Raw genomic sequence first — 24,349 nt, 5'->3', positions numbered from 1 at the left:
TTTAAACTGTATTGGTCACCTATTGAATTTAGAATTTATTTTAAGATCTTTATGCTTACTTTCAAAGTATTTCATTCAGATCAGCCAGACTAACAATCCCCTAAATCCCAGCCCACCTTCTCCTTTCTCATAATCACTGGTTAATTCTTCCCAATCCATCTCAAGTTTATTATGCTCTGTAATTTTGTTCTTAATAATACTCTCTACCATTTTGCCCGGCACCGGCGTCAGACTCACCAGTCTATAATTTCCCCGGATCTCCTCTGGAACCTTTTTAAAAAATCGGCGTTACATTGGCCACCCTCCAATCTTCCGGTACCACGCTCGATTTTAAGGATAAATTACATATTTCTGACAATAGCTCTGCAAGCTCATTTTTCAGTTCTATCAGTACTCTGGGATGAATACCATCCGGTCCAGGAGGTTTGCTACTCTTCAGTTTGTAGAGCTGCCTCATTACATCCTCCAGGTTTACAGAGAATTCATTAAGTTTCTCCGACTTGCCAGCTTTGAATACCATTTCCGGCACCGGTATCCCACCCAAATCTTCCTCGGTGAAGACCGAAGCAAAGAATTCATTTAATCTCTCCGCTACGGCTTTGTCTTCCCTGATCACCCCTTTTACTCCTCGGTCATCTAGCGGTCCAACCGATTCTTTTGCCGGCTTCCTGCTTTTAATATACCTAAAAAAAAATTTTACTATATGTTTTTGCCTCCAACACAATCTTTTTTTCTAAGTTCCTCTTAGCCTTCCTTATCAGTGCTTTGCATTTGACTGGACATTCCTTATGCTGTTTCTTATTATTTTCAGTCGGTTCCTTCTTCCATTTTCTGAAGGATTTTTTTTTAGTTCTAATAGCTTTCTTCACCTCACTTTTTAACCACGCCGGCTGTCATTTGGTCTTCTATCCTCCTTTTTTAATACGCAGAATATATTTCGCCTGGGCTTCAGGATGGTGTTTTTGAACAGCATCCACACCTGATATAAATATTTCACCCTCGCAGCTGCTCCTCTAAGTTTTTTTTTTTACCGTTCTTCTCATTTTATCATAGTCTCCTTTATTAAAGTTAAACGCTAACGTATTTGATTTCCTATGTATACTTACTACAAAGCTAATATCAAATCCGATCATATTACGATCACTGTTGTCAAGCGGCCCCAGCAACATTACCTCCCACACCAGAACATGCGCTCCACTAAGGACTAGGTCTTAAATTTTTCATTCTCTCGTCAGCTCCTGTACCAGCTGCTCCATAAAGCTGTCCTTGATTTCATCAAGGAATTTTACCTCCCTAGCGTGCCCCGATGTTACATTTACCCAGTCAATATTGAAATCACACATTATTATTCTGTTGCCCAGTTTGTTTGTGTCCCTAATTTCCTTTAACATTTCTGCATCCGTCTGTTCATCCCAGCCAGGCGGACGGTAGTACACTCCTATCACTATCCTTCTCCCCTTTACACAGGGAATTTCAATCCACAGTGATTCCAAGAAGTGTTTTGTTTCCTGCAGAAATTTCAATCTATTTCATTCAAGGCTCTCCTTAATACACAATGCTAGCCCTCCACCAATTCCTGGAGACATATCCTCGGTGCGATAGTACAGGGTGATACTCTCCTTCTAGGAGACTTTCCTCCTCTAAGGTAGCACAGGGGCTGCCAGACTGGAGTTGGGACTTCTCTACAATTTATTCATTTATGTTGACATTCTTCACTGTTCTTATACAGAATTTCCAGTGTTTATATCATTTTGATACATTTTTAAATCTTGCATTTAATGTAAGAGACATTTCCTGCTGTCCATAGCATTTCCTGGTTCCATTGCATCCAAGATGGCCGCTGGATCGCATAAAAGTTTCTTATTTTAGCATTTTTTAAACAATCTTTCCAGCATTTTTTGTTAAATAGCAATTTCAGGTCAGCAGATTTTGCTGCATCTAATTTCAATCGGTTTTGTGATTTGGATTTTTCAAAAAGATCAATGTAATTTCAGATTTTAGAGTGCCTGCCCCACCCCAAAGTGTGCCAAAGTACACCCTACTCTCAGACTCCAAGGAAGCTTCCTCTCCTGATGCCAATAGTGATACCACATGGGTCAATGATGCTGTTGACTCCTGGCGAGGCACCCGTGTCAAAAACTGCTCCACAGGAGAGCTTGGGCCTCAGGAAGGAGCCGAGGCTAAGTTGCAGCTGGCACAAGCACCTTCAATGCCTGAGTGATGTGTAGCTGAAACATCTGCACCAACTCCTCCCTGAGTATGGCCCAGTACCATTCATCGAAGGTAGGCACCGGTAAAAGCACGGGTGGCTGGTTCAGTGACAGATTGGGGAATAGTCAGTGTTTAACCAGAAACCAAGACCTGGCTGCCTGGAAACTGTTGCATCACTACCTCTGGTGAAGTCCTTTCAGAACCGATGCTTCTTGGGTGTCAGCGATACTGATGCCCCGGAGACTCCTGGAACTGTGCTTTCAAGGGGGCAGATACCAATGCTTCTTGGAAGCCCTTCGATATTCAGCAGCACAATCCCTGTTGTTGAATCTGTGTGCATCCTTGGCGTTAGTCTGACACTGACCAGTCACTACTAACAGCACCCAATGGCAAAGGAGGTGAAGACCTCATTGATGACTAAGCACTCCCAGTGGTAGAAATAGGATAGGCTGCCATCGAGGTCGATGCTTTGAGTGCCGACGTTGATGGACTAGCCTTCAAAGAGCCAAAATGTTTCTACTGCTGGACTTGGTGTGCTCTGTGTTCTTAGTTGCATTTGCAAACAGACAGAACAAGAATCAGCCACAAGGTCAGGTCCTAGGCACCCAATGCACCAACTGTGCAGGTCCATGATAAAAATCACACGATTACATTGGGTGCACCTTTTGAAGCCACTGGGGGTTGTTTATAACATTGAAAAGAAGAATTGCAGCTAAGAGGCTAGACTCAAATTGAGGCTGGTGCTCAGGCCTAAGTGAGCCTAAAAAGACACAAGAAAAATAAAGAAAACTTAAGGGCTGAAAAAAAACTCAGAAAATTATAGGGAAGGTAACAAAAATTTTTTTTAAATGAGATAAATAAACCTAATACTTGCATGAGAAGGCACTCAAAAAAAACCTCAAGAAACAGCACTGAGGGGAGATTGAGAAAAACACAATCTCCTAGCTCTGTGGAAAAAAGAGAGACTGAGGGACCTGTGATCGTACAATGGGCAAGAAGATACCCACGATTGAGCTAGAACTTGTTTTTTTTTTTTTTACAGCAATACATGCTAGGCACCGTCCACACCAGTACCCGTCAGATGACATCACCCACATGTGAGAATACCTCTGGCCTGCTTATCCTGAAGAGAATGATATTATGAATTTATGTGGGAATCCCTAATTAAAGAGCGTCAAACTAAAAAGGGAAACCACCACCGCCAAAATCACTGGAGATATGTTTGCTATGAAAATCATTCTGTTTTCCCCCTTCTCCTCAAAAACAGGTAAAGCATTCCGAAATTAGAAACAGGGGCCCTATAGCTCAAAGAAACTTTGGAGAAAGGACAGTCTAACAAGGAGACTGTATCCAGACAATAAGGCAGGGGGTTAAGCTAACTTGTTTTTTGGGATTTCTTCAATTAATGCACATGAGATATATTTGCATACAATGGGGACACTGCATGCAAAAGATGATATGCCCATTCATTGTAGAAATGCTGAAAACCTCAGTTTGTCATGTGGTATTCCATGCACACTCATATCCCATTAGCACAAGAATGGGCAGTCCTGCAACTCCTCTTTTCAAGGAATAGATCTTAAATGGATGACAGGTAACACTATGATCCTAACATTATGGGCCTTATCATACCCTTCTAATAACAGGCTTGGCGTGGTACAACTCTTATTATCCAGGGAATTAAGGCCTTTCAACTTTACAGACAAGCGGACTACAAAAAAATCACTGACAGGATCACTGAATGATTTATGTGGAAGTCCACCACTTTGGGTAGGAACTTAGGATATATGTGGTGTATTATTAGGGTCTAGACCCAACCAACTGTAACTAAAAAAAAAAAAAACCCATTAAACACGCATTCTTACAGAAGTACACCAGTATCTTATTATAAATTCAATCAAATATTTTTAAATATTCAAGTAAATATTTAGAATGAGATGGAAAAAAAAAAACTTGACTTTAAAGAGAAGATACATACCTGTAGCTGGTATTCAAGGACAGCAGGCTGATTGTTATCACATGTGGGTCGGCGTCCACGGCGGCCAAGGAAACGGCAAATTTTTCTACAGCAAAATTTTAAAAGTTTTGCCAGAGCCTTCTAGCGCACAAATGCGCGCACCGCGCATGACTTCCCGCCCATCACGTGAGCTTAATCAAAAAGCAAATAATAAACAAACAACTCCTCCAAAGGGGAGGTGGGCAGGTTCGTGAGAACAATCAGCCTGCTGTTCTCGGAGAATACCTGCTACAGGTATGTATCTTCACTTTCTCAGAGAACAAGCATGTGTAGGGTATCCCTAGCAACCAGGCCCACTCAAAACAATGAACATTGGTCAATTGGGCCTCGCAACGGCGAGGACATAACAGAGATTGACTTGAAACCATAAACAACTAACAGATAGCAGACTGGAACAGAACAAAAATGGATCTAGAGGGGTGGAGTTGGATTCTAAACCCCAAACAGATTCTGCAGCACCGACTGCCCAAACCCACCGTCGCGTCAGGTATCCTGCTGAAGGCAGTAGTGAGATGTGGATGTGTGGACTGATGACCACGTTGCAGCCTTGCAAATCTCCTCAATGGAGGCTGACTTTAAGTGAGCCACTGACGGAGCCATGGCTCTAACATTATGAGTCGTGACATGCCACTCTAAAGCCAGCCCAGCTTGGACATAGGTGAAGGAAATGCAATCTGCTAGCCAATTGGAGATTGTACGTTTTCCGATAGCGACTCCCCTCCTGTTGGGATCAAAAGAAACAAACAACAGGGCGGACTGTCTAAAGGGTACCAAGGAGGAAGACGTGGAATCCTCACATCTCCTCGGGGCCAGGTCCGACGAAGGTCGGTCCCGGGGGGCCTGCATAACAAGAGGCCTCGAGACAGGTGGAGACCCACTTGATGCCTCACTGCTCCCAGCACGAGTTGGTCGTTCCGCAGCCATTACCTTCGCTCATGACGTTGATGCGTCCCTCAATGTTGATGCCGCCGACCTCGGTACTGATGTCGAAGGACCGGACAGAGCCCCAAAAAGCTTCTCTCGTTGGGTTTGAGACGCTTGGGTCCGTTTCTTCATGCGAAGACACAGACTGCAAGTGGCTGGGCTATGGTCAGGCCCAAGGCACTGGATACACCAAGCGTGGGCATTGGTACCCGAGATAGTCCGGTTGCACCAAGCACAACGTTTGAAGCCGCTGGGTGTCTTCAATGTCATGGAAGGAAAAACGGCTTCGGTGAAATTAAATGACACGATCGTGCCAAAAAAGTAAATGGCACAAAAGCGGAAAAATCCGACCGCACGGCCTAAGGTCGGCCGCGTCGAAAAGAAAGAAACTTAGAAAGTGCCAAAAACAGAGAAAAAATACCGGGTTAAAAAAAAAAATGAATATAAAGAAAAGAAAATATAAAAAGAATCGTCAAGACTCTCTTTCCTGGGCCAGTGAAGCAAACAGGGAAAAACCTCTTCACCTCACTGCGGACAAGAAAAAACAGAGCGGGAACGTTCACGCAACAGGCAGGAAGTCGTGCGCGCAGTTTGTGCGATAGAAGGCTCTGGCAAAACTTTTTAAATTTTGCTGTAGAAAAATTTGCCGTTTCCTGGGCCGCCGTGGACGCTGACCCACATGTGAGAACAAGCAGCCTGCTTGTCTCGGAGAATACCTGGTTAGGGAGGACAAGAAAAGAGTAAGTACAGCAAAAGACTAACTTGAAAGTACAAGAAATGTATTTATAATCAAAGGGATGGAAATTACCACTCAAAAAAATTTAAAGAAAATATTTGTTGTTAATGTCAACATATTTGAAAATAATATGTTACATTACCTTCCGTCACTAGTTGTTCACCTTGAAATTCCTCATCAAACTTTATGTTTCTTAGAAAAATATTTTGAGAGAAGATTTTTCTTGAAGCCTCGGATTTATAAAACAAAGCTCTGTAAAAGAATGTTTCCATAGTTTAATTTAAAAAAATAAAATAAAATTGGGATATATAAAACAAGAACAGAAAGAATAAAAGCACGTGGATCATGGAGTTTTTCCCCAAGAGAAGTAGGGCAGTTTGAATGGAGCAGTACCCAATGTTTTGGAAAGAATAAAATGAAACAAAGTACAATAATATGGAGGTCAATTTAGAAGGTTTGCATGGCAATTCAAAGTGTAAGCGTGGCATTTACACATGTAGATTGTGGTAATACATGTTTTTATTTCCCCATTGAAATTTACACCTATGTAGAGAGCATACAGATTCTATTTCTCAGAAATACCTTGGCAGTCATCTCTGTACCTCTACGAGAGTGAAGTATGTGGCCTTTTGACTTGGAAAGCTCTTGCTGCTTCCAGAAATAATCAGGGTTGATTCTTTGTCTGATAATAGCAATAGGAGGAGACACCATCTGGAGGGAAATTGAGGAATTACAAAACCCTAGTCTAAGGGAGGAGCCACATCTGACTTTCTGCTCCCCTGGCCACTGCACCACTAAATGCAAGGGAGAGCCTGTGACTGTCCAACACAGCCTATACACAGATGCCAGATTTCACAAAAGTGTACTTACAGTAGGAGCTAAGTGAAGAAAGTGGGAATTACTGTTAGAAGCTGTAAAGTTGATGAACTGAGTCCAAGGAGAGTTTGGAGCAGCGACCAGACCTCTATACTACTTTTGTAAGAAAAATTAAGGAGAGATGCAGCGGGAGAACCATCTTCCCAGGATAAGTACCAGGGCAGAGCACCCAGTAGTGTCTTCTCTATACAAAAGGGAGCCTTTTCCAGGACTGTTTACCTGCAGATTCAGAGTTCAGTTTCCTGAGAGAAATTCCATCTACTTTACAGCACCTCTTTCTGGAACTGGGTCCCAGCAAAAACAAACAAACAAAAAACAGTAAAAGTTTTTTTTTTTTTTAATGTTAAAGAAAACTGATCCATGTGTCATAGATATGTGAATGTCACATCATGAGGAATTCAGCAGTGATGAAACTAGAAACAGCACTGAGGAGTCTGATTCATTAGTATGTCAGCATTCTCTCTGTTGTCACTATTAAAAATATAACTGCAGTGCTACTAGGATAATCCACCAATGGCAGAAATCTATCAGACATCATCAGCAGTCTCTCGCAAGTCAGCAGTGGCCTTAGTGTGAACTTTGCTTCCTGACACCTACCAGGAAATCACAAGACCTTTCCAGAAGGTAGAAGCATGTAGAAAGTAGTAGAAGCATATGGAAATTGGTAGCACATAGGCAGTGCCCATTAAAATTAGTGGGATGATCTGGTGACAGCAAATACCCTCAAATGCCTTTAAAACGGACCCCTTGTCCAGTAACAGTGTCTTAGGTCACCTCTCCCACCTCTGACCTATATTAGTCTGTGAGGGTTAGGAAGATCTTGTTGCCAACACTGTGGCAAACATAAGACTCAGGAAAAAGTAGGTAGCCTTGCTATGTCACCTTGACAAGCACAAATATAACAACATATTAAGTGATAGGGGTACAAGTACCAAAGCCTAGTAAGTTGCTGGCTTGTGCACTGCAAAGCTGGTGGATCTATTGGGCGAAGGGGGCTAAGCGAAATTTCACCCTCGACTTCCAGGATCTTCCTGTTGCCTGGAACAGCCGATGCTCCTGATGTTTTAGCCTGAGTGAAAGCTGAAATTTGAGTCCGCTGGAGTGAAGTAGTCTGAATGGGCTAGGCAGGAGCCCAGTGTTCCTTCACCCCCCCCCCCCCCCTTCAGTATGGAACAACTGCAAGAGCGGTACTAAAGCAGAAGAAAAAAAGCTTAAAGGTAAGACAGCTCAGCAATCATGTCCTGCTAGAAAGATGCCATCTTGATTCTCCCAATAAATGTTTTATCTGTGGAATGAAGCAATCTGGGTAGATGGTAAAACCATGAGGATGCAATACACAAAGAAACATCAATATTTAGTGTTTTATGAATTAATGTCAAGGTTTTGAATTGAATGCACCAGCATACAGGAAACCAATGTAATTTGATCAACACAGGAGAAATATGACTGTATCTTACGAGCCCTGTAAGTAAATGGGCTGCAACATTTTGAACCACTTGTACTACCTGTAGTAAGTAAAATGGAAGCTCTAAATATAACGCATTATAGTAATTCAATTGCAGCAATACGATACTTTGTACTACCAGCCTAAAGTTATCTGGCTGTAAAAGTTACCTTCTTTGTGGTAGCTTAAGCTTTCAGTTGCAGGTGCAGTAACAGTGAATAGTCAAGTACCCCTCCTAAATAGCACACTTCTTTAAAAATGGGAATTTCAATTCCATCAAAAAGACAGCTTATCTGAAAACAAGGCTGTGGAAGATCCAGCTAATGCTAGATCTCCAACTCCTCTGAAATGGCATCAGCCATTTCCCTCATAAAATCAATGAATGAAACTTGTTTCGTGGGGGATCATCTTCTGGTGATGCATGCCTGACTGGCTCTGCAAAAACAGTAAAACTAAGGTGGTCCCATGCAACAGCTGCAAAGTGGGAAGTGGCATGCATGTTAAGCAGTATGTCTAAAAATTTGAATATTTTCGTAAGCTGGAGAAGCTTCCTGCACATGCTCAACCTGTGAAATCACCTTGCTTGTCCACTGGAAGATGTCACTCACCTCTGAGGATGAAATATCCTGTTTGTTCTCAAAGACAACGTGCTAGTTGGTTCTTGGACTTTATTTGTTCATATCCCAGATATTTACTAGGATTCCATGTTCAGTTATCACAGATCCTACTTTGTGGAATGCCCTTGCCTCACATTTATATATGACCCTCCCATCAGCTATTCAAACAGTAGCTTAAAACTTGCCTTTTCCATGTAGTTTTTCAAATATATTTCCTTTCCCTTCTATAACTAAGTCTTGAGGCGATACAACCACCGATGTTTTAGGATGACAAACACAACTTTTCTTATTCTCTACATTTGATTTCTCTTTTATAGACTAATATCTCCTCCCTCTTTCTGCCTCAGTTTTCCTACAAAGCTTTATACTATCCATGATTATTTTAATTGTTTTATGTGAACTGCCTTGATGGCCTGACTAAAAGGCAGTACACATCAAATAAAATGCAACTTAGGTCACGTGATGCTAGGTGGAGGGGAGGACGCCGCTCATTAGAGCTCCCAGGCCCCTCGATTAACAACCCCCCCTAGTGCCAAATTAATTGATCAGAAAACCCACAAAAGAACTCTGCAATAGACCGGAATACCTGCGCAGCGAGAAATTGATCCGGGAAGCGGGCATCAGGTCGGAATGGCCGCCAAAAGCGTTCGGAAAGAAGGAACACGAAGCCGCGTGGGCGAGAGTAAGATGGCGGAGGCCGGCGCGTCGGGTGAGTCGGTGAGCTCCGTCTGGGTGGACGAAATAGCTGCCAAGGTCTCGACCCTTTTGGAGGCATCTGTAGATAAGAAGCTGCAGAAAATATCGGACCAAATTTAGCAAATAGACGGGAGACTGGAAAGTTTGTGCACTGACCTGACGGGATTCCAACAGAGACTGTGTGATATGGAGGACAAGTGTCAGCAGCAGGAAAATAAGCAAAGTGAGATGCAAGATCAAATAAACAAGCTGGAAGCAAAAGTTGAGGACTTAGAGAATAGATCACGCCGGAGCAACCTGAGGCTGATCGGGCTGCTGGAGTCCTTGCGCGAGATGGAGCTGCGCGACTTTCTAGAAACATGGCTGCCCAGGACCTTAAACCTACCCGGTCTGGAGAACAAGCTGAAGATTGAACGTGCTCATAGGTTGGGCCGGGCAGAATACAGAGAGACCGCATGTAGTTATATGCAAGGTGCTCAACTATGCCCACAAGCATGAAATTTTGAGGGCATGGAGGTCCCGCGGCAAGGTGCAATACGAGACTTGCAATATACTGTGCTTTCAAGATTTTTCGGCCGCGGTAGCGGCCCAGCGCAGGCAGTACATGGAAGTATGTAAGCGTTTGCATGACAAGAAAGTAAATGTCGCATTGATGTTTCCAGCTAAGCTTAGAATTCAGCATAATGGCAAACAGCATTTCTTCAACTCACATGTGGAGGCCTTAAACATTTTGTAAACAACATGGAGAAACGTCTGGATACAGAGAGTGGGCGCGTGGACTCCAGCAGTGCACGGAGTCCATGAGAAAGGCAGCAAGTTCAGTTGAGTCAAAGGGCATGCAGACAGCAGGGGTCCAAGAAGTAACGGTTGAGTTTAAAATATATCTAGAAGATAAATGGAGGGAATTTGAGGAGCACAATAAAGGTCATAAACAGCAAGCAGGCTTATATTGGGAAACAGCCAAAGTAGTAATGAGGGGGGAGATTATAGCCTATAGAGCTAGAGCTAAAAAAATGAGGGATAAGGAAATTTTGCATCTAGAAAAGGAGATCAGAGCCAGAAGGGTGGAGTTTGGACTAGCGGCCACAGAAGAAAAGAAAAGGGCACTATTCACTTCTCAAAGAGAGCTGAATGAGTTACTTCATCAGAGGGCAAAAAAGTCGCAAGAGTACTACAAGCACCAGCTTTATCGGTATGGGAATAAGGCGGGGACACTATTGAGCAAGTTAGTAGGAGGGAGGTGTGGACCCTCTCGGATTTTGCAAATAAAGGATGGGGGGGCAATTAATGAGGGGGGGGGTAGAGAGATTTTAGAGCGCTTTCGGGAATATTATAAGGCATTGTACGAGACCCCAACAGATGTCATTCGGGATAGTGACATGTATTTGGCAAACCAGGTGTTGCCCAGAATCTCGGAAGCGCAAAAAGAAGCGTTAAATGGGCCCATAGTGGAGGGGGAGCTAATGTTAGCATTGCAACAGAGCCCCGCTCATAAAGCACCGGGGCCAGATGGTTATAGTATTGCTTTCTACAAATTATTACAGGAGCAGGTGACTCCTCCTTTGCTCAACCTTTTCAACACCATGGTAAATTCAGGATGAATGCCAGACTCCATCAATATTGCCAAGGTCATAGTGTTATTAAAGCCAGGTAAAGAGCGGCAGAAGTAGGGTCCTATAGGCCCATATCCTTGTTAAACAATGATATTAAGTTTTATGCTAAAATACTGGCAAATCGGCTAGCCAGGGTACTCCCGGATCTAGTAGCGACTCCCCAGGCAGGGTTTGTGAAGGGGAGGTTAGTGGTGAGTAATATTAGAACCTTGCTTGCCTCCATGGAGATAGTGGAGGCACAGAAAAGGCCTTCTCTGCTGGTCAGTTTTGACACAGAGAAGGCCTTCGATCGAGTAGTATGGGACTTTATGTTTGCGGTTATGGCTAAGGTGGGGATAGAAGGGGCCTTCAGGGATGCGGTGGGAGCGCTTTATTCGAACCCGCAGGCATATGTTTGGCTGAATGGGGAGCAATCAGCACTGTTCCCGATCAGGCGAGGCACACGACAGGGTTGTCCCCTATCTCCATCACTGTTTGTCCTTGCTCTAGACCCACTGATTAGAGAAATAACTATCCACCCCGAAGTGAAGGGAGTAGATTGGGGGACGTGCAAGTTTCTGCGTTTTGCAGATATCTTGGTGCATATTACACAGCCTAAAAGCTCTTTAGAGGCATTGTTGGAGCTTTTCCAGGAATATGGAGACTTTGCAGGTTTTAAAATAAATTATACTAAATCTCAGGCGCTAACAGGAAGTGCTGAGGTACGTGGGATGTGGAGGGGTGCATTCCCATTAAAGTGGGCCTCTGAGTCGCTTCACTATTTGGGAGTGCGAATATCTATGCAGACCTCGGCACTACATAGTCTCAATATCACTAGTTTGTTGGAGGCTATGAAGGGAAGGTTGGGACGATGGAAGGCAGTTCCTTTGACAATGCATGGGAGGATACAATTATTTCGGATGGTGGAGTTTCGCCGGTGGCTCTATACCTTTCAAGTGCTCCCTCTGAGGTTAAAGGGTAAAGACCTACGACAGATTTATGCATGTGTGCGTAGATTTGTATGGAGAGATGCAAAACCTAAACTCCCACTGCATATAATGATGGGTTCGTGGGCTACAGGGGGGGTGGGGTTGCCAGATTTTCATCGTTACAACCAAGCTTGCTTGCTGAGACACCGGGGAGATTGGTTATTGGATAGAGAAGATTACACTCACAGGGGGATTGAACATGAATACTTCAAACCATACCATTTATACTATTTGTTACAGTGCCCAAGGGGAGCAGTCACGGCTTGCAAGGGAAGTAGTGTATTGCTTGAGCCACTTAAGGGCATTTGGAGGGATTTAGTTCGACACTGGGGAGTAGCAGCAAACACCACAGACCTGCTACCACTACAGGGTAATCCTCAATTCACACCAGGGTCTGAATCAAAAGTATTCAAGAGGTGGGCGGAGCTGGGGATCACACGGTTAGAGCATGTTCTTGGTTCTCGGGGACAACTGCTGAGCTTGGGGGCTCTGGGGGTGGGTATAAACACTAGCCACACCTTTGCATATGGTCAATTGGCTCACTATGTCCGCTCTTTAGATCAGAGTAAACTGGGAGCTGGGCATGGACGGAGGATCAGGGAATTCTTTGGATCAATTCCGGGAGAGAGGTTGTCGGTTTCAGGCCTGCAGAAGGCCCTTTGGGAGATGGGGGGGGAAGATGTGGGGCATATTTGCCGGAGGTGGAATCATGATTTACAACAGCCCAACCAGCAAATTGATCTTAGGAAATTGGCGGCCCGCATACCCTCCCTAACAGGAAATGCCACATTACGGGAATGTCAATACAGAATTTTATATAGGGCGTACATGTCTAAGCCCCAGGTGTTTAAAATTGGAGGTGTTCCAGACCCGCTATGTTCTAAGTGTAGGCAGGGGGAGGGGATGTTGTTCCACTCCCTTTGGGAATGCTATAAGATTAAATCCTTTTGGAAGCAAATAGCTCACTACTTGGAACAGGTGGTAAAACATAAGATACAGTTTTCTCCCCTGGCGATATTGCTAGACAATTATGAAAGCTTGGAATTGACACACAAGGAGGCCCAGCAGTTTGTCCGTAAGGCCAGTATAATTGCGAAGAAGCTTATTATGAATAATTGGATGCAGGCTGAACCGCCAGACTACTGGCATTGGAGAAACAAGTTGTATGAGTTGCTGCTGGAGGAGCTTAGGGTGGTGGGGTCCTCCCCAAAGAGAAGAAAGAAATTCCTGGAGATATGGGACGGTTATATCCAATCACTATCTCCGAGGGCGCGCAGTTTTGTGTTAAACAGATTATGAAGGATGTCAAGGGATATCTATATAAAATGCAACTTAGAACTCATAACATAGTAAATATAACATAGTAACATAGTAGATGACAGCAGAAAAAAGACCTGCACGGTCCACCCAGTCTGCCCAACAAAATAAACTCATATGTGCTACTTTTTGTGTATACCTTACTTTGATTTGTATCTCTCATTTTCAGGGCACATATAAGTCTGCCCAGCACTATCCCCGCCTCCCAACCATCAGCCCCGCCTCCCACCACTGGCTCTGCCACCCAATCTCAGCTAAGCTTCTGAGGATCCATTCCCTCAGAACAGGATTCCTTTATGTTTATCCCACGCATGTTTGAATTCCGTTACCATTTTTCTCCCCACCACCTCCCGTAAATGATAGCTGAAAGTGAGTTTGGTCCAGTCTGTTCAATTCCAGCTACCATGTTGTACAAGCTTGAACTCTTGCAGAATATTGCTCCCAAAGTTATATGTAAGGCTATAACAACCTGTATTTGAAAAAAATGTCAGTTAAACCCTACACAATGGAGAAATCATTCGCAAAAGTGGATCAAAAGTGTAAGTGTGCCGGGCTCCTTAAGGAATCATTGTCTGACTCATTAACATGCTGGACTAAAGAGGTGGAGACTGTGGATAAACCCCAGTAGTATGAATGAATGCTGACTGGACTGTATCCCTTGTAGTAGCTAGCTCCAATTGAGCTGGAAGGATAGAACAAAAGGAAGCTGCCAGAAAGGAAAGAGAAGAAAGTAATTTTTTTTAGAAAGTGACTTTTTTTTATTAATAAATAGTACTAAAGTTATAAAAATTGATGCCTACCGACGATACTGTTTTCTTGATATCTCATCTCCATAATAGAGAGCTACTGTGGCTAACAAAGCTGGTTTGGGTGTACATAAAGTGTGCTCTCTTCTACTAGAATGACATGTTACCGTAACAACCTAAAAATAAAGAAAAATGTTTTAGTTTAAAAATTTGCACTTTATTAGAAATGCATCTGCATTTAACATACTCCTTTGTGTCAAACTGAATTTGATACATGATTCTTCCCAAGTAGAAAAAACTGTCTCCAGAGGCAGTAAGGCAATTTTCTCATCCATCAAGTCTCACATTCTATTTCTGAAATTATATTTGAATCCCAATTTAAATACCCCTTCTGTTTCATTTATGCTTCACACAACCAGGTGCTTTTCATCAACAACATAAACTCAACACTACAACTAGTCACTTTCTAGCTGGTCAGCAGTTGTTTAACAGGTGTTCTTTGTGAACAGCAGGACAACAGAGATACAATTGATATGCCTCTGCAGTCTGTCTGCCCAGAACTCCCTCCCAAGCTTGTTTGTTTGTTTTTTTTTCTGACCAATGGTGTGTGTGCGCTCCCCCTTTCTGTCCTTCTAACATCAGTCTCCTCAGTTCAGTGAATAGCAACCATGGATTACAGAAGGAATTGTTTTTTAAATAGTAATCTATAAAGAACCAATGTTCTTGCCCTCTGTTCTCTTCTTTATGAGGTTTTTTTCTTTGTTGACGGGATGGTAAGTGAGAAAATCTGTTACAAGAAGGCAACATCGATTTTCTGTGAACAGAGAATAATGCAGTAAATTAACTAAAGGCAGTTCAATTGCTATACCCTGTTCCCACAAATAACTATTACCAATTAAATTATTCAAATATGGTCATTAATGGTATTACAACAAATTAAATACTACATAAATATTTAAATTATGATTGATTTTGGATTATTTTAGATTATTTTGAATTATGCAGTGATGGTAAGCAACCAATTGGTGCAAACCTGGGACACGACACTGCGACATTGTACATAGGCTATAAAGGACTTAGCATTTTTGGACCGCTGTGACTTTTTGTGGTATTCCAGGGGTTGGTTACCCTCCAGTGAACAACCGCATGAATTGAGACAATCGCACTGATGTATTTATATAGAGGATTTTTTTTTTTTTAATTTATAGAAGTGTTTATTGAAATTTGTTTACCAATACAACCGTCATGAAACTCAGTACATAACCTTATGTAAATTTTGTATCAAATCACATCCATAAGTCTGAACATAGCTTGACATCAACCAACAAAAATGCTTAATTCAAAACTGTTTCCACTTCAAACTTTTTCCGATTTTTACATGTAATAAATCCCCCCCAAGAGCTATTCTTCCCTTCTACTAACTCGTCCCTCTCCCCCCCTCCCATCCCCCCCCCCTCCCTCTAACACTTATTCACACCATTCATCGCAAATTTCCTTTCAAGAATGGATCCCAAATCCTTGCCCATTTAGTCTTAGTTTTTCGCTTTTCTGCAGTTAATCTCTCCATCTCACATATATAATGCAATTTTGTTATCCATCGTACCAGGGAGGGGACTTTTGGTGACTTCCAATGGTGTGCTAGGTTCAACCGAGCTGCATGCAGTGAATCCCTAATCAATAGCCACTGATCATGTGTACAACCCTCCGGCCTCTGTCCTAGTACAAAAACAAGGGGATGCCACTGCACAGATCGTCCCACCCAGACTTGCAAGCGATTTTGTACCCCTCTCCAGTATGCCTGTGCCTTTCGGCATGACCACCAAATGTGACCCATAGTTCCCGGCACCCCACAGTTTCTCCAGCACTCCCCCGACACATTAGCATACATGTGATGTAACCGTACCGGTGTCAGATACCATCGGTAAAACACCTTGACAGCGTTTTCTTGCATTGTCACTGCTAAAGAAGATCTCAGTGTCTTTTTTTCTAGAAACTGCCAATTTGTGTCTGATAGGGTGAACTGTAGCTCCTGTTCCCATCTTCTCCTGTGTAAAACAGAAGGTTTGGCATTCGCCCCCTGGTATCTATAGAGGTAGGAAATCAGTCCACGCGAACCCTTCAGAGCTACACATGCCTCCTCCAGCGGATGTACATCGCGTCGCATAGAAGCTCTATACGTTGGTCCTTTCAAAAAATGAGCCAACTGTAAGTAAGCATAGTGATCACTAGGCCTAAGCCCAAAGTCATCCACCAATGTGTCAAAAGTTGCAATATTTTCTCCTGTGTGTACCTGTCCCATCATGTCCAATCCCGCCTCTGCCCATCTACAAAAGGTATTATTGCCAATACCAGGTTCGAACAAGGGATTATCCACTATTGGGGCCAAGCCAGATATTGGGGGCTGCCGTTCTGGGAACATTAAGTCCCAGTAATAAAATGTGGTCTGAACCGTTGGTGGGAACCTATCTACCCGACCTCTGTGCTTGTTTAACATCCACATCAAATGGCCAAGGGACCTGGAACCCGTCATTTCTTGCTCTAAAGTAACCCATAATTTAAAATCCTCTCTTCTAAACCAATCTACCGCCGCTCTCGCCTGTGCCGCAGTATGGTACCAGAACAGGTTTGGCACTCCTAACCCTCCCTGCCTCTTGGACCTATACAGAAAAGCTCGGGGCAGCCTTGGTCTCTTCTGATTCCAGACAAATCTAATCAGCATATCCTGCAGTCCCGACAAAAAGGACCTGGTCAGTCGCAATGGGAGGACTTGGAACAGGTATAAGAAACGTGGCAGAATATTCATTTTGATCGCGGCAATGCGCCCTAACCAGGATAAACTCATGGTCTGCCATCTGTCCAAATCTCGTTGTACCTCTCTCTTAAGGGCAGGATAATTAACTGCAAACAGCTCAGACAGATCCCCTGAAATCTTCACCCCAAGGTAACTTAAAGCACTAGTTGTCCACTTAAAAGTGAAGGTCTCTTGTAGGGAGTCCCTCACCTCTTGAGATAGGTCAACCGCTAGTCCCACTGACTTACTAACATTCAGTTTATAGCCTGAGATCTTGGTATAGTCCTCAATCTCCTTCAGTAAATTTGGAAGGGAAATCAAAGGCTTCGTGAGGGACAGGAGCACATCGTCCGCAAACAAGGCAATTTTGTATTCATGAGATCCCACCCTTACTCCCGAGATATCGTCATTTTCCCTAATAGCTGCCGCCAAGGGCTCCATAGCTAGGTCAAATAGTAGGGGGGACAGCGGGCATCCTTGTCTAGTTCCTCGTCCAAGAATGAAGGAGTTTGAGGTTCCCCCATTCACTCTTACACACGCCTGGGGCGAGGAATATAGTGCCTGGATCCATGTTCTAAAAATCTGACCTATCCCCATCCTATGTAGAACCCTATCTAGGTAACCCCAGTGTACCCGATCGAATGCCTTTTCCGCATCCAACCCAAGCAACACTAAAGGCTGGTGTTTTGTCTGAGCTGCATACACCAGGTCTATCGTACGGCGTATATTATCCATTGCCTGCCTCTTTGCTACGAAGCCCACCTGGTCTGGATGAACCAAGCCAGGAAGCATTAGGCCCAAGCGATTTGCCAGTACCTTCGCCAGTATCTTAATATCTGTATTGAGTATAGATATGGGTCTATAAGAAGCACATTCCGTGTTGTCTTTACCAGGCTTTGGTATTACTGCCACCCATGCCTCCATCATAGATTTTGGAAAAGGAGCTCCCTCTCTAACTGAGTTAATAATTTTCGTTAAATAGGGCGCCAATTCAAAAACGAATGTCTTATAAAACTCGTTTGTGAAACCGTCCAAACCTGGCACCTTACCCGTCGGTAATGCTTTAATCACCCTGATTACCTCATCTACCCTCACCGGAGCTTCTAATTCTTCCCTTTTTAAGTCGGACAGTTTCGGCAAGTTCCTGTTCGCCAAATAGTCCTCAATTTGCCCAGTCTGTACAGCAGCATCCTCTTTGTATAACAACTCATAATATTTAGCAAAACGGTCTCTAATCTGTGTTGATTTGTGAACCATGTGTCCCTTGACATCCCTAACTCTCAGTATGTGTCGGTCAACTCTTAATTTTCTTAATTTGGAGGCCAACAACCTTCCAGGCTTGTTGCTACACTCATAGTAGGTCTGATTCAACCTTGCGTGCACAAATTTAAGACTTGCCTCATGCAATGCTGCGAGTTCCAACCTCTTGGCCTGTAGCTTTCGGTAGTCAGACACAGATCCAGACGTCCTGTATCTGAGCTCCAAAACACCCACTTGCTCCATACATTGCTTCAAGCGTGTTTTGTGGACTCGGGCTTTTATACTTGCATGCTTTATAAAATGCCCTCTTGAAACCGCCTTAAAGGCGTCCCACACTATGGCAACCGGCGGTCCAGAGTCCCAGTTGAGTGTAAAATATTCTTGCAAGACTGGAAGGAAGCTAGCCCGAACCTCTGGGTCCTGTAATAAATTATTATTAAAAGTCCATCTCTTTTCTCCAGCCTCTTCCCTCAGAGAGGGGACAACCGCCCAGACCGGAGCATGGTCTGAGATGGTTATACTCCCTATGGAGGAGCCCCCCCCTTCCCTCCAACAATGATCTGTCAAGGAAAATATAATCTAATCTGGAGTACGTAAGATGTACCTGAGAGTAGTAGGTGTAGTCTCTCGCTCCTGGGTTATCCAACCTCCACATATCATACAAACCCACCTCCTGCACAAAGTTTTTTAAAGCCTGAGAGAGCTTGCAATCTATCGGAGCAGGAGGAGATGACCGGTCAAGACCAGGTTGCATAGTAGCATTGAAATCTCCCGCAACCAGCACTTTGCCTCTGACAAAAGTCTGCAACTCCCTTTGAAGCCGGGTAAAAAAGCGCTCCTGCTTCTCATTGGGTGCATATACACACACCAATGTAAACTCCTCCTGCTCCAACTTTACATGCAGGAATAAAAATCTCCCCTCTTTGTCCCTTCTCTGATGTAATATTTGTACATTGACTTCTTTATGAAATAAAATAGCTACCCCTCGTTTTTTAACTCCTGTTGTATCGGAAGCACAAGCCACCCTTGGGTATTGCTTAGAGACTAGTAGCCCCTCATGTTTTCGCAAAAGATGGGTTTCTTGGAGAAAAACAACATGTGGGTTCACTAGACTCAACTCCCGCAGTAGGGCATGTCGTTTGTATGGAGAATTTAGCCCCTTTATATTATAACTTAAGAATTTATAATCTGTCATTTAGGATTCACATATTAAACCATATATTCGCAAAAAGGTGTGTAAGAATTGTAATAGCCCCGCTCCTTTGATTGATTCCCCGCCCCCCTCCCTTCCCCCCCTCCCTTCCTCCCTCAGTCTCATCCACCAAGCAGCACCCTTAAGCCCCACTTGGGATATTAGAGAAACGCAACCCCCAAAACAAATACCCCCCAGACTTCTCCCCCCCTTTTTTAACACACAACCATCCCTCTCTATTACACATTTACCAGTCGCCCCCATCTCTTCTTTAAAATGTAATCTGCTTAGTATTTCCAAGTCAATACTTGCAACCCTGCAATGAAAGAGAAAAATATGAAATCCAGCAACACAGTCTTATTTATACAGTCACATCTTGGTACTTGATGTTTTCTTTTTCTGCGGGACCCTTTTCCACTTCTGTAGACGTGCCTTGGTCGTAGGAGCCACCACCGTAGGTACCGCCTCGACTGCAGTCAGGCCCATCTCATATAGGTTCCTCCATGCGTCTGCCACTTTCCGGCTTCTCCATTGCTTTCCCTTGATTTCATAGCAAATGGCAAATGGAAAGGCCCATCTGTAGGCAATTTTTTCCTTGTTCAGGATCTCAATCACCGGCTTCATAGCACGCCTCTGTGTCAAGGTAAATAGTGAAAGATCCTGAAAAACCGAAACCTGTGCATCCATAAAAACCAAAGCTGGAAGCCGCCTTGCTTTCTGCAGAATTATTTCTTTATATGCATAGGAGGAAAAGCGAACAAGGATATCTCTTGGTTTATTGTCCGCTCGGGTACCCTGCACTCTGTGTGCTCGATCCATGGTCGCCTCTGCTGGGTCCCAGATCTCTCCCATTATCTTTTCACATAGGGCTCGCACCATAACTTGGACATTTTCCACATTGCCTTCTTCTTCTGGGACCCCACGGAATCTCAAATTGTGCCTTCTTCCCCTGTTTTCCAAATCGTCAAGCTTATACTTATAGTCCTCCACTTGGTCTTGCAGCTGAGAAATCTGCATTCCCAGTGCGCCATGTTGTTCCTCATGCTCGTCCACGCGTTCTTCTAGGGTTTCGACTCGCCCTCCTAACTCCTTAAGGTCTAAGCTGATGGCATCTACATGCTCCAAAATTTCCACCTTGGAAGCTTTTATTTCCTCTCGGAGTGCTTCTAAACAGCGAGTTAGTTCTTTGGACGGGCTGTTTTTTGACGCGGGACGGCGCGATGCCACGTGGGAGGCAGCCGAATCAGAGTCGGACATCGTCGGGGAAACGGGGCGCGAAAGACTCCTCGCGGTCCGTCTCTGCGCCTTACCCTCGTTCCCTCGCAACTGCGACGAAGGGAGTTTGCTCATTCTGATCTGTGAGGTTTGCCCCGCGTTTTCTCTGTAGCGCTGCCGAATTCAGAGTATGGTGAGCACGACTAATGCTGATTTGGAGTAGGTGAGTGTCGGAGCTAATCGTCTAGGCGGCCATTTGTCTCCGTGACGTCACCTATATAGAGGATTTTACATATTTGTTGAGTTTGATTTATGTTTAATAATGAATGTCATTAATGTGCATTTTACTGTAGGGGTTAACTCATTCCTCCTGAAGCAGTTGAGAAACACAGATCTGAATTGAGAAAGGATTTATGAAAGGGAGTTAGGGTAAACTACACAGTATATTAACATGAGAAGCTTGAATAGTTGTCCATCTGTTTTGAACCAATTGCAACAACGAGGTTCTGGCAATCCAAGTACTGTGTGTAATTTATTGCAGATTTTTATAACAAATTATGAGCCAGAATGTAGCACTGTTTGAAAGAACTTTGACGTGCGATGATGGTTCTGTCCATTAAGTCTCAAGCTGTGTTGGCTGCAAATGTTTTCAGAAACACATCTTTTCATAATTTAAATACAGTATTAAATTTGGTATGATATAATACTGTCATTAATGACCATATTATTTAATAGGTAACTGATCCATTTAACAGCAAAGAATAATGAAGAGACACTTGGTGACTCCCAAGCTGATGGCTGCCATTAGTCCAGCTCATACAGAAAGCAACCTAAGAGAACAGGTGGTGGAAGAAATGTAAAGTTAAGTTAAAATTTTGTAGAATGGCTTGGCCAAACTTTCCATCAGTTCTGAATGCATTGTTCATACAATCATGTCTAGTAAAAGTGTAAGGTGTAGACCACGAAGCAGCTTTACAACTATCAACAAGACGAATGCCATGCAGTGGAAGTCAACATTTCTCATAGACAACGTGCTCACCACTCTACCTGATGGGTCTAAGCTCAGTCGTAACAGAATACACAATCTACTATCCATGAAGAAAGAATGCAATTAAAACTCTTCCTAAAGAGTGAGGTTGAAACAAAGGAAAAACTGAAGATTCATGATGATCTTTAGTACAGTCCAAATAAGACAAAAATGCTAATCTGCAGTTAAGATTTTGTAATGCTGACTCGCTAGATGTGAATGTGGTTTTGGAAAAAAGACAGGGAGCTCGATGCCTTGGTGAAAGTGCCTTGGGTAAAAATTTGAGATGTGTACAGAAAAGGATAGGAGACGTTGTTTGACAGCCCCTATAAACAGGACATCAGAATGACAGAGCCAGACCCAGCTGTGCAGTTTTAATCTGATCAGAGAGAAAAGGCCTTGGGTAAGGTTTTTACTTTTGACTTTTTAACTAGACCAAAAGTAAACAAGCCTGGAGAACTTTTGTCTCTCTCATTTACAAAATACTGTTAGTTAGAAATGTGTTTACTTTTGTGTTTTCTCTTTCTTTTTACTCAATATCTGTACCATTAAATTTTGCATTATGATTCTTTGCAAAATGATGCGTCAGTAAAGCTTTTATTTTAGAGTGAATTTCCTTTTATCACCCTCGCTTGACTGGGTTTAAAGAATAGCCTTAGGAAATAGAGCAGATAGATACGCAGAAACACATATATTACAATTCCCATAACAGTTGAGAAAGTGTTACATTGAAGTCCTATAAAGATGCAGGAGGTTTAATCAGAGAATATATATTGGTTGATCCTCTGAAGTGTCTCACTAAAGGGTGTGAAGAGATTGTTTTGTTTTTTTCCCTGATGATCATCATCAAGTGCTGAAAATGCCAGTAGTACCCTAGTGGTTTGTACAGCGGACTTTGATCCCGGGGAACTGGGTTCAATTCCCACTGCAGCTCCTTGTGACTCTGGGCAAGTCACTTAACCCTCCGTTGCCCCACATACAAATAAGTACCTGTATATAATATGTAAACCACTTTGAATGTAGTTGCAAAAACTAAAGAAAAGTGGTATATGAAGTACCATTCCCTTTCCCATTAAGTGTACTCTTACAGAAGATGTTTTAATACCTGAATCTGAAAGATGTACAATATACTGAAGGAGAGCAGAAAGAAAACAAGTGAAGAGATTGTAATCATTTGAATTGCACTAAGATGTAAAGCATTTTTTTTAATGAGTATAATTTGAGCAGACTGTTTTCCTAGCAGCTTTCAATATGTTTTTGATTAATGGAGAGAGGACGGCAGACTATTCAATGGAAGGAGTGCCATAGCCAGTTCCAACATTCTTTGCCTTCACTAAGGGGAAGTGTGATTTTAAATTCCCCTTTAATTGTTGCCCCTGAAGCAGGCTGCCAGTGGTGAAACATGGCTACGTAGATTGGGCAATTTTAATAAAAGTATATTTTAATGTAACCTCTTTGATCCATTGTTCTTTGGACAAATTTAGCAGGTTTTCTGGCAGAAAAAAAGGAATCCCATTCCTCCTTGTTTACCCATACACAGGAAAAGTATTTTTCCTCTCACTAGAGGCTTCTTTTACAAAACTGCTCTAGCGATTCCTGAGCGGCAAATGAGAGGAAGCCCATAGGAACTGAATGGGCTTCCTCTCATTTGCCACACCAGGAATCGGTACCGCGGCTTTGTAAAAGAGGCCCTTGATGTTTTGAAAGTGAATTTTGCATAATAAATGGCAGAGTACCAGAATACTGACTTGAAGTCTGTGTTTTCTCAGAGACAAGCAGCCTTCAGTGCAGAATTGTAGATGGTGTGCACCCTACCATTTGGGAAAGCATTTGTTATTAAAAAGTAGGTCTGGATTTGGTAATCTGAATGGAATAGAGGTTCCTAAAGTGTCCCAATTTTGCCACCGCTTCAGTCCTCTATTTGTTGACAGATGAGAATTTTTTTGATTGAGAGGTTAACTATATTGGTCCTACTAAATTCTGAGACCCTACTGAATAGGTCCCATTCATAGCGTGGTTGCTGAAAGAACAGCTGATGAAGGTGCCATGTGGGGCCAAGAAATTTTAGAGGTAATCTTCAGAAAACTGGCATGCTAATGTAAGTTGAGATATAAGGTACGGAATTATGTTGCTGTGGTTCTAAGCCCACCAGTACCTTAATTATACTCTTTGGGTCGGCACTTAATCATCCATTCTCTTTTAGAAATGTTGAGCTTTCCTTAGTTTCTTGTTGACTAGTGGCAAGAATGCACTGCTACAGAACAATAAAGCTTGAAAGAAAGATTCCAGGTAAATAGCTTGCAGAGGGGGAACACCAAAGGTGTCTACAAAGAAATGTGCATATAAATTGTAAGTATTTCCTCCAACTATGGGACCTCAACTAGCCAAACATGCAAGCAACCCATGTCAAAGGACACACACTCGACTTCATCACACAGACTGGCCTCAGACTTAAACTTAATACTAACAGATACAAACTGGACAGACATACCAAGGTCAGACCACCACAAATTAAACCTATCCCTACAATGGCGAAAAAAAAGGCTCATACTACAAACAAGAACGCACAACCTACACCACGAGAGGCCAAATTGACCCTGTAACATTCTGGCAACAGATCTACAAGAACGAACGGACAGCACAGACAGACTCGAAACACTATCTTCTAGAATGGGACAACAGATGCAGAAGTATAATAG

At 43.1% G+C, this 24,349-nt stretch overlaps 1 protein-coding gene across 1 annotated transcript in view; it reads right to left on the bottom strand.

Annotated features, from left to right (window-relative positions):
• LOC115458823 (centrosomal protein of 192 kDa-like) overlaps positions 1 to 24,349 on the bottom strand; it is a gene marked incomplete at its 5' end in the record, with an annotated part of 210,090 nt that overhangs the window by 109,002 nt on the left and 76,739 nt on the right. Inside the window, 2 exons of the mRNA XM_030188637.1 lie at positions 6,031 to 6,140; positions 14,220 to 14,341. Coding sequence (XP_030044497.1) covers positions 6,031 to 6,140; positions 14,220 to 14,341 — 232 coding nt within the window. The remainder of the gene's footprint in view (positions 1 to 6,030; positions 6,141 to 14,219; positions 14,342 to 24,349) is intronic.

The sequence above is a fragment of the Microcaecilia unicolor genome, unplaced genomic scaffold (assembly GCF_901765095.1).
Source record: "Microcaecilia unicolor unplaced genomic scaffold, aMicUni1.1, whole genome shotgun sequence".
In the NCBI taxonomy this organism is placed as follows: Eukaryota; Metazoa; Chordata; class Amphibia; order Gymnophiona; family Siphonopidae; genus Microcaecilia; species Microcaecilia unicolor.
This window is presented reverse-complemented; position numbering and strand designations above follow the sequence as displayed.